Source organism: Daucus carota, chromosome 3 (genome assembly GCF_001625215.2).
Source record: "Daucus carota subsp. sativus chromosome 3, DH1 v3.0, whole genome shotgun sequence".
Lineage (NCBI taxonomy): Eukaryota > Viridiplantae > Streptophyta > Magnoliopsida > Apiales > Apiaceae > Daucus > Daucus carota.
The window spans coordinates 64,544,402-64,555,425 of NC_030383.2; the positions used below are offsets into that span (position 1 = coordinate 64,544,402).

The 11,024-nt window shown below is 37.4% G+C and overlaps 1 protein-coding gene and 1 long non-coding RNA gene across 2 annotated transcripts; both read right to left on the bottom strand.

Moving 5' to 3' along the window:
- Window positions 1–4,122: 4,122 nt before the first annotated feature.
- LOC135151603 (uncharacterized) lies at window positions 4,123–7,194 on the bottom strand. The gene is made up of 4 exons (XM_064090207.1): window positions 7,054–7,194; window positions 6,817–7,006; window positions 4,778–5,149; window positions 4,123–4,697 (listed from the first exon to the last, which is right to left on the bottom strand). Exons 1-4 carry the CDS (start codon window positions 7,192–7,194, stop codon window positions 4,123–4,125), a joined length of 1,278 nt encoding a protein of 425 aa, XP_063946277.1.
- A 2,905-nt stretch (window positions 7,195–10,099) lies between these two features.
- Window positions 10,100–10,739, bottom strand: LOC135151768 (uncharacterized). The gene is made up of 2 exons (XR_010290662.1): window positions 10,563–10,739; window positions 10,100–10,377 (listed from the first exon to the last, which is right to left on the bottom strand). It is a non-coding gene; the product is annotated as an uncharacterized LOC135151768 (long non-coding RNA).
- Window positions 10,740–11,024: the final 285 nt, after the last annotated feature.

Sequence of the window (11,024 nt, forward strand, 5' to 3'; positions counted from 1 at the left end):
AAGGTGGAAGAAAGAAGTCATTTTGCTGAAGCAAAAGAAGATAAAGATGTTGGCTCTGCTATGTTTCTCACTTACAAAGGAGATGAAGGAGGCAAGAAAAATACATGGTATCTTGACTCGGGAGCCAGCAATCACATGACTGGTCATAAGGAATTATTCACGGAAATAGACGACACCATCAGCGGGGAAGTTACTTTTGGTGACTCGTCAAAGATTCCGGTCAAAGGAAAAGGTACCGTCACAATCATGACAAAGAAAGGTGAAAAGAAATATATAAATGATGTTTATTATATTCCTGCTTTGAAAAATAATATTATCAGTCTTGGCCAACTTGTGGAGAAAGGATATAATATACAGATGCAGGACAATTCCCTCATTATCAAAAATAAAGCTCAGGAATTGATTGCAAATGTGGAGATGTCAAATAATCGTTTGTTTACGCTTGATATGCAAACGAAGGTGCAAAAGTGCTTAAAGTCGGTCATTAAAAATGACTCGTGGTTGTGGCACTTGAGATATGGTCATCTTGGATTTTCTGGTTTGAAACTATTGTCAAAGACAAAGATGGTGGACGGCTTGCCAGAAATCAACGAATCAGAAAATCTGTGTGAAGCGTGTGTAAAGGGGAAGCAACATCGACAAAGTTTTCCCGTTGGAAAATCATGGAGAGCCAGGAGGCCATTGGAGATTGTTCATACAGATATTGCCGGTCCATTTGATATCTCATCACTTGGAGGTAATAGATATTACCTAACATTTATTGATGATTTTAGTAGGAAAAGTTGGGTGTATATCATCAAAGAAAAGTCGGAAGCTCTTGATAAATTCAAGGAGTTCAAAGCACTGGCAGAAAAGCAAAGTGGTCATTATTTGAAGGTACTCCGATCAGACAGAGGAGGCGAGTATACTTCTAATCTGTTCAGAAGTTTTTGCAGAGCACATGGAATCAATCATCAGTTGACAACGGCCTATACTCCTCAACAAAATGGCGTTGCAGAAAGAAAGAATCGCACTATTCTTGACATGGCAAGGAGCATGGTGAAAGCAAAGCACTTGCCGAGAACCTTTTGGGCCGAAGCCGTTTTATGTGCCGTTTATTTGTTGAATCGTTGTCCAACAAAAAGCGTCAGAAACAAAACTCCAAATGAAGCATGGAGTGGTAGCAAACCATCAGTTGGACATCTCAGAATTTTTGGGTGTATTGCATATGCCCATGTTCCTGAACAAAAAAGAAAGAAGTTGGATGATAAAGGCGATAAGTGCATCTTTACCGGATATGACAAGAGGAGCAAGGCGTACAGACTCTATAATCCCCTGACGAAGAAATTAATCATTTCTCGAGATGTTGAGTTCGATGAATCAGATTACTGGAGATGGAGCGAGGAGGAAAGAAAAGTTGCTGGGTTATTTTTCAATGATGATGATGATGATGGCAATGAAGATCCCAATATAGAAGGTGACGAGGATGATGATCAAACTCCTCCGCAAAGTCCGAATCAACAAACTCCCGCATCAACACCATCTGATTCAAGTGGAAGCAGAAGTTCAGGGGGAGCAACTAGAAAAATGCGGAGTCTGGATGATATCTACGAAGCTACAAGTCCGGTACAAACAACCTTTGATTATTCGTTGTTTTGTTTAATGGCTGAATGTGATCCAGTTACATTTGAGGAAGCTTCTGAAGAAAGCAAATGGAACAAAGCCATGGATGAGGAAATTGGTGCAATAAAGAAAAATGATACTTGGGAGCTCACAGATCTTCCAGAAGGGCACAAAGCAATTGGTGTCAAATGGGTCTATAAGACAAAGACAAATCAGGATGGAGAAGTTGAAAAATACAAGGCGAGGTTGGTGGCTAAAGGCTACAAGCAAAGATACGGGATTGACTATGATGAGGTGTTTGCTCCAGTTGCACGAGTTGACACCATCAGACTTCTTACAGCAATTGCCGCTCAGAATCAATGGAAGATTTTTCAGATGGACGTGAAGTCAGCATTTTTAAATGGTTATCTCGAAGAAGAAGTCTACATCGAGCAACCTCCAGGATATGTTCAGAAAGGCAAGGAAGATAAAGTCTACCGGTTAAAGAAAGCATTGTACGGTCTAAAACAGGCACCGAGAGCATGGAACACAAGGGTTGATGAGTACTTCCAGAAAAATGGTTTTGTGAAGAGTCCATATGAGCATGCACTCTACACGAAAACAAATTCAGGGGGAGATATTATGATCGTTTGCTTATACGTGGACGACATGATATTTACCGGAAACAATCCTGGTATGTTTGATGATTTTAAGAAAGTTATGACTAATGAATTTGAGATGACAGATATTGGTCAAATGTCATACTTTCTTGGAGTCGAGGTGAAGCAAAGCAAAGACGGAATTTTTATGTGTCAGAAAAAATATGCCGAGCAGATTTTGAAGAAGTTCAGAATGGAGGAATGTAAGTCAGTGAGCACGCCAGCAGAAGCAAGCATAAAGCTCAGAATTGATTCAACAAGGGAGTCGGTAAATCCGACGTTGTTCAAGAGTTTGGTTGGAAGTTTAAGGTACCTAACTTTCACTCGTCCGGATATTATGTATGCAGTCGGATTGGTTAGTAGGTACATGGAGAAGCCGAAGCAAGATCATTTCATGGCGGCTAAAAGAATTTTGAGATATATTAAAGGTACACTTAATTATGGCTTGTTTTATACTCATTCTCAAAATTCAAAATTAGTTGGCTACTCAGATAGTGATTATGGTGGAGATTTGGATGACGGGAAAAGCACATCGGGATATGCTTTTCATATTGGCTCGGCGATATTCTCATGGTCATCAAAGAAGCAACAGACAGTTGCTCTCTCAACATGTGAGGCAGAATACATCGCAGCAGCAGCGTGCGCATGTCAGGCTATGTGGCTAGGCTATATTTTGGGCGAGTTAAATCTTGCAAAGGAAGACCCAGTTACAATTTACGTGGATAATAAATCTGCTATTTCACTTGCGAAAAATCCGGTGTCACATAGTCGAAGCAAGCACATCAATATTAAATATCATTTTCTTCGAGAACAGGTGAACGACAAAAATGTGGAACTGGTGCACTGCAGGACGGAAGAAAATCTAGCAGATATTTTCACGAAACCATTGAAGCCGGATGTATTTAATAAAATGATAACAAAGCTCGGAATGCAGAGTCGAGTTTGAGGGGGAGTGTTAGAATTCAAACTCTCAAGTAGTAATTATTACAGCTGGGTTTATAAATGCAGTGACATGAAAAAGAAAAATAAGAGCAACCATCCTTAAAATATGGTAGGCTAGTAAAGGTGGCACAAAGGCTGGAGTCAAGATTGCATGCAAGTATTAGATGTACACGGTTTAAATACTTGAATTAAGGTACGCTGCATGTGTGAAAATCAGAAAACCAAAATAGCTACAGCTGGTGATGAAATGGTAAGTCCAGGAAAGATGGTAGGCTGTTAGAAAAATACTACTGCAAGAGGGTGTGAAAGGAAGACAAAGGCAATGTGAAATCTGCATGTGTTATTAATTATGATAAATGAGAGTCAAGGAAACCTGGTATATGTACTGCTGCGTAGCTCCTCAAAATAGGGCTGGTCACAGGCTAATATTAATTATAAGCATATGTAAGCAGTGATGCATCTATTTCTATTTGTAGTCTATAAATAAGACTTCTATTTGTATTGTAAAAGGTACCGAGTGAGTGAAAATAGAAACCCAGCAGCAGAGAGAAATTGTAAGAGCTGAAGCTCTAGTTTTTTTAAAGAAAGGCTGTAGCCTTGTGTTGTAATAGAAAAAAGCTGTAGCTTTGTGTGTATTAAAAACAAAACCCAGTTGCTATTAAACAGTTGTGTGTTTAAACTATATAAAGTTTTTGGTTGTATTTTCATAAAGCCCATACACGTTTCCAACAGTAATTTGATGCTTCTGTGCCAAAATTTCCACTTGTGTTTAGCTTGGATATTATCGATTTCTATTCTAATTCGTACCTATAATGAATCAGGAGGATATAATTAGATACTTAACTAACTTGCATATAAAAATACTCCATGGTGATATCAGTTACTTAAGAGAAAAGTATCAACTTCAAATAAAAATTTTACTATTATTTGCTAAATTTGACTAGTGATAACGTACCTGGTCGTCGGTGACGTTCTTACTGAAATATAACATGTCTACAGGAGTCCACCCATCATTGTTTGTTGCATTTTTATCAATGCTGACACTTTTAATGAATTCAGGTACATAACAACCCTCACGGATAATTAGTATATGAAGAGGTGTATTTCCATGGATGTCTTTCTGATTCAATATATCGATATTTTCCACGGAGCTAGTTTCACAGAACCTCAATATATACTTTATCATTTGTTTGTTTTTTCCAGACGCCATAAAGTGCAGTATATTTTGACCATTAAAATTAACATCTGCGCTGACCGATTTTGACCCTATTACATGGCTGAACATATATAGTTGTACCGTAGAAAGATGTCCTTGTTCTACTGCCACAAAAAATGGTGGAGGTATGTTTTCTCTGGGCACAAACTGGTATCCTGCTACCTCGTCTTGCTTATCTAGCATCTCAAGGATTATTTCATCAAATCCGTAATAAGCGGCGTAATGAAGTGGTGTCCACCCTCTGTGGTCTTCCCATGTTACTAGATGGCGGTTACGGCGTAAAAGAACAAGTGCAGTGTCTGAAAAAGAAAACAACGATGAATTGCATATCTTATGTCCCTGATAATCCAACAGGTATTCAAGCACATTGCATATATACCTGCATCACGCCCTATAATAGCAGCATGCAAAGTGGTCTGACCCCAATGACCAATTTCATTTCTGGCTTCATAAGTTTCACAGACTAGTTTGACAATGTCTTTATACCTCTTTTCGGCCGCTATGTAAGCTAAAGACTTGAGATCACTGTTTTTATTTGAACGCTTGTGGTGATATTCCGGATCTTCCTTCAGTATCAGCTCCACCGCATCCTTGTTATTTCCCATCACTGCCAGTTGCAAGACATTGTGGCCATCCTGGTCAGTGATATAAAACAAGGCTTCAAAGCTGTTATATGGTGCATCCTCATGACAAGCTGAACGTTTGGCTGCTTTCCAAAGTTCCTTGGCAGTGGACAGATGCTTATATTTTTCTGCACATGATTACACAAACTAAAACTAAAACATCTATAACTATCATTTATATATATATATTGTATATGAATTATATTCATTTCCTAATTTGTAAAGAATATAACTTCTGTAAAATATGAATTTCAATATTCTAAAATTATATTTATTGTTTTATGATTTAAAGACAAAATCTCATCCTAATAAATGTAGCAATAAATGTAATTTATTGTATATTAGCACGAAGATTTACTTAATAATATGTATATGCGCTTTTGAATCTGTTTTAAAAAATTTAAGTACTATAACCTAATATTTTTGTTGTAATATCTCAATAAATAAAATACTATTGACTTGATTTTTGGTATATAACTACGACGAGTACTTAATTTACGATCCGTACAGTTGGATCGCCTAAAAAACAAATTTATTTTTTTATAAAAAAATAACCCTACGTCTATATTTATGAATAACATAATATTTTCGTTATAATATCTCAAAAAATAAAATCCTATTAACTTGATTTTTGGTATATAACTACGATGAGTACTTAATTTACGATCCGTACGGTTCGATCACCTAAAAAGCAAATTGATATTTCGGAAGTATAAAACCTAGGATAATTTCTAATAAAATCCAAACCCTGAACTCTGACATTCACTGCAATGCATGATTCGTAATAGAATATCATCTTTATAATTTTTTTTATTTTTCTTCTTTTGCTATCATGATTAGTACCTTAAATTAGACCATAGCAAAAATATTCTACATTTTTTCTATTGTTTGAATAATTAATTTGAAATTAGTTAGTTGGTATTTATATTTTGTTATGGAAATAAAATAAATTTAAAAATCAAATATTAAGTGATGAATAATTTTTTATTAATTTATTAACTAACTAAAGCTAGTTTCAATGTTTTAATTTTTTTTTAATAGTTTACTTAGCTGAATAATTTTTTTGTTTTTCTCACAGGTCAAAACCGACCGCAAGGGTTTTAAATTGGTCGAAAATGACAGAACGAAATGGTCGGTTTTCTGCACTTGAGTATGTGGTCGGAAATAAGTTAAATTTGGTCAGTTTTCTTTGTTAAAATTATGAGTTTGGTCGGAAATGTGTTGCATCTGGTCGGTTTTCTGTGTTTAAAATTATGAGTTTGGTCAGAAATATCTTGAATGTGGTCGGTTTTCTGGATGTACAATGTTCTTCGTTTTTTTTTAATAGTTTACTTAGTCGAATAGAATTTATTGTTTTTCTAAGAAGTCAAAACCGACCGCCCGGGTTTTAATTCGGTCGGAAACGAAGCAGGTCATTTCCGACCGTCGTTGGTCGGAAATAAGCAGGGCTCCACCGCGTCCCCACTCAGCAAATCACAAGCCGACAACAAGTTAAAAGCTGACCAATTATTTTAAACCAGTGTAGGCGATCAGAAATGACCATAGGCGGTCGGAAATGTGGCGGTCGGTTTTAGCGACGTGGCGTCCATGTCAGCTGAAGAACGTGGTGAGCGGGACCCACGCCCCTTATAACCGACCGATTTTGTGCGGTCGGTAATGGCGGTCGTAAATGACTATGTGGGTGTAGCCCAGTTTTGCTGCAATGTAGATGGGAGTTTCATAGTTACAGTTTTGAATATGTCTATCCCTCGGATCTGGCTCCACTATCAGCTTAACAATACCATGTGATGATTGCTGACTGCTAGGTGCAAAGCAGTGCTCATCTTCTCATCAGCTCGCCTAATAAAATCTTCAACTGGATCATGTATATCATCATCACCAAGCGGAGAAGACAAAGCTCTGGCTGCATCAATCAGGAGCTCGACCACTTCAGTGTGTCCATGATCTGCGGCCAGGTGAAGCGCAGTTTGTTTAAACGTATCCAGCTTGACCAAAAAAAAATATGTTCAAACATTTTCATAATGCTTCGCACGCGTTCTGGATGACCATACATGGATTCGACGTGAAGGATAGTTCTATCGTGTTGGCTGAGGTGATCAGCTTTCTTCTCTAATTCGGCTATGGCTTCGGCATCTCCAGCCAAGGCATCGGCATACAAAGTATCAAGATCCATAACAATATATGATTCTACTCGGGAAACGTAATGCAAGCAAACAATGCGGCAGCTATGCTAACTCGAGATACTTCTTTATGTAGTCATGTCTGTGAAGGTTTGCTACTCAAGTGGACAACACGGCAGGGCTACTAAAATAATATCAGATCCCCTTAATACGGTAGTCGCATTGTAACGTGCAAAATAGTTTTGGGAGGTTTGGGTGAGTTTAAAATAAGTACTTCTTAATTAAGTAAAAAATTGAAATAGAAGTTGGAAGCAAGTTAAAAATGATTAAATTATTTGGAAAAGAAGTAGAAAAGAAAAGCTAGTATCGTAACTTCTAACAATTACTTCTGCTTTTTTTCTAAGAAAAGTAGCAATATTACCATGTCGGTATAGCAAATGATACATTCTTCTTGTTTTTTTTTTCTGCAAAATGCAAATGGAATATTGATCAGTTTCACCGTTTACTAGCAGAGACCCTCAACACCTTAGAGAGAGGATGTACATGAGGGCGGCGTCGAATAGGATGAAAATCTTAGCCCAACTTCTCGCAAGCAAGGTCCACTCAAATCGGAGCTCAAAATGACTTGCCAATGTAGCGCTAGCTAAAACCCACAATATAATGTTCCAACAATTAGAGAGGTCATGAGATATCGGCAGAATTTCATCCCTTTGCATGTATTGGTACTCTTCACCCTGCTTATTTTGCTGCTTCTTTTTGAGAACCAACAAGACTCATATGTTAACCAGTACAGAAACGGCCTATAGCGTCGGTCAAAAACATACTTTTAGCGTCGGTCAAGTGGCGTAGTATATGCAGGCGACACTAAAGGTATGGACCTGTTACATCGGTTGTTTAGGCGACGCTTAAAATAGTCATAAGCAATGATGTAGAACATCATTGCGATAACAGAAATAATATTGAGCGCAGTTGATGTGGCATTGAGTTTTGATACTCGGCGTGGATCATCATACATTGCTGCAATGAAGTAGAGAAATAAATAACAAGTTGAGAGCACCAAAGCTAAAGCATCTGATACCATAAATGCAATAAAAACGGTCTTTCTAAAAACTGCCAATCCTTGTTCCCGTTCTCCGCTTTAATGGTATCCTCCGGGCATTGTAAATCCTACCGTAAAAGTTAATGTGGCGGTGAGCGCGGTCCCGATTATCTGGATGTTGGTCCTGTGTCTATACATTTCTTGATCATCTGTCACCAGTTTAAGATCATCTTTCTTCCGTTTGATTATCTGGAATATGAGGCTTGTTCAAAAGTTATCCATGTATTGTATGCTTTAGCTAGAAATAGACACTATCTTATTGTGTAACTACTTACTAAATATTCAAATTTCAGCTATTTAAAGTATCAGAAAAATTATTAATTCTTAAATATCCTCAGGTAGTATTAAAAAATTAATCGTACATGTACATCATACTAACAAAATGGTTCATCTCCATCATATAAAAATGATTATTTAGATACATAGTTAAAGCTAATGACAAATTATTTCTTTAGAAAGTCTGCAATATCCATAAACCAATAAGAGTACAATCATTTTAGAAGCATAACAGAAGTCTCAGAAATAAAACAGCATAAAAAAAAACTAGACATCAAAATTGATTTTAGCAATTCATGCAAAAAGAAATTAGTCAGATTCTTTAGCAGGCTCTTCCTTTTTCTCTTCAGCAGGATCAGCACCAGAATCAGCAGTTGCAGCTGGAGCAGCAGCTACTACAAACTTACTAAGATCTGCAAGCACTCCTTCACTTTATCAGCCTGTGGGAATAAGTACTCTGTCTCGAGGGCAATTGCCAATATATTCTTCTAGGCATCCTTGTAAGCTCGACTGGAGTGATAATCTCAATAGTACCCTTATTAATCTTAGTTGGGATATTGAGGACCTGGAAGAAGGATGTCCGAGAGGGATCAAGGCCCGTCTTCCCTGGGAGCACAACAACATCGACAGGAGCAACCAAACCAACATGAGCAGGAGCTCCGACCTTGTACTAATTAGCAACCTCCTCACTCACTTCCTTCAAATCTCCCTTCGTAAAGATCAGCCCAACGTTTTCAACAAGTAGAGGGATGATATTAAGAATTGTAGTAGACGGATAAACTCTTATTGTCAGATTTCCCCAATATCAACTAGTTCATACGATATAATTTCTTGAAGGGCATCAATTCCATGTATTCACAGTAACTCTGCCAGAAGGATATTTATCGGCAAGATATCTTGTGCTCACACCAACTGAGCATCCAACTAGTGGCATCAAACAAATGCTTCAATGACTCTCGTAGGCTGCAGCTCTCATCTTCGCATCTACAAACATCAAAACATTAATCATGTATACACATTCATCACCATATATACAAGGTCATAATTAAACGATGTGTTGACTTATATGTATGAAAAACCTTTGTGTAGGTAGGCGTAGCAGATATCTAAATTCCTCTTAAGATGCTCATGATCTGCTTGAGCCTCTGAGCAAGTGTGGACAGTTCCCATGACAGCTGAAGTTTCTGCCCCGCCCATAACTAGTGTGGATTACCTGCATAAAAGTATTTCATGTGAAAACCATGATTTTAAAACACGACACGAGCTCTTCAAGTACTATGTTACAAGATAATGCACATACCTTTAAAACAGCAGCTCTGTCCTTGGGTTGAAAATGAATATGGCACCATTTATTGGTTTTGCAAATGCCTTAAACAACTAATTTTGAGATTAAACAACCAGCAGTATGAACAGAGCAATCATCCAGCAAAGGCCATACAAAGAGGTCTAAATACACATGTGCACCCCACAGTGAGTGAGGGACTATGAATAAGAACTCATATCTCTACGTTATCTAATAACAATCCAGCACAAGTGATATTAATCAACAACACACATACATAAACATTAACCATAAAAACAAATTGACCAACAGTCAACACACAAATTCCATAACATAAACAATCCACAGACATAATTCAAACCAATCCATAAATAGAAAAATCCAAACCAAGATCAAACGACCCATATCAATTTATTCTAACATTGAACCCAAACAATAGTTCAAAAGATAACAAAGCAAACAATCAGCCTAATGGCCGCCATTGTCATCCTCTGAGTCTTCTCCCCCATCCTCGCATCCACATGCACAGTTTGGTTGATTATCATTTAGAAGTTGTCGTCGGAGTGCATCATTTGTCTCCTGAAAAAGTTAAGAGGTTAGCTAAATGCAAGTATCAACTACATAAACAAGAAGCAACATATATAACTATACACTATCTAAGTTATCTTATTAGTACCTAGACTACATATATATACAAATCAAGACACATTGTACACTTGGTAGGAAAAAGTCGGCAGTGTCATAAAGATGTGAGAATTTTATACCTTCAGTTTAGTGTTCTCATTCTTCAACCAATGGCCCATGACTTGATCAAGCACATCTGTTCCCAGCAGGTCAAATTGCACAAAGTCCTTGAAGGAGCTAAATTCAAATTAAAAAGAAAAAAGTATCGTCAAGAGAAATTAATCATGGAAACAAGAGAAATTACATATGGAAACAAAATAATTAGCCTAAATTTTGATTTAAGGCAGTCTGCACCTGCTCTCCAAATTTCATCTCGAAATTTCTGTCTTTTAGCTCGAAGCCTGTCGTTTTCAGCTCGGAGAGCAGCTATTTGGGCTTGGAGAGCAACATTTTCTGCTTGGATAGCAGCGGTTTCCTCCTGAAAAAGTTGAGAGGTTAATTAATTAAATGCAAAGTATCAAATACCTAAACAAAGAATAAGCAGCATAACTCCTAAATCATTCCTTCAACGATAACATAAGATGTGGCTTTAGTGAGTTAAT

Coding starts and splice junctions, on each gene's coding strand:
- LOC135151603 (XM_064090207.1), bottom strand. CDS start 7,194: ATGGATCTTGATACTTTGTATGCCGATGCCTTGGCTGGAGATGCCGAA. Junction 5,150..6,816: donor TGCTTTGCACCTAGCAGTCA/GCAATCATCACA, acceptor AATCATGTGCAG/AAAAATATAAGCATCTGTCC. Junction 4,698..4,777: donor TATTATAGGGCGTGATGCAG/GTATATATGCAA, acceptor TTTCTTTTTCAG/ACACTGCACTTGTTCTTTTA.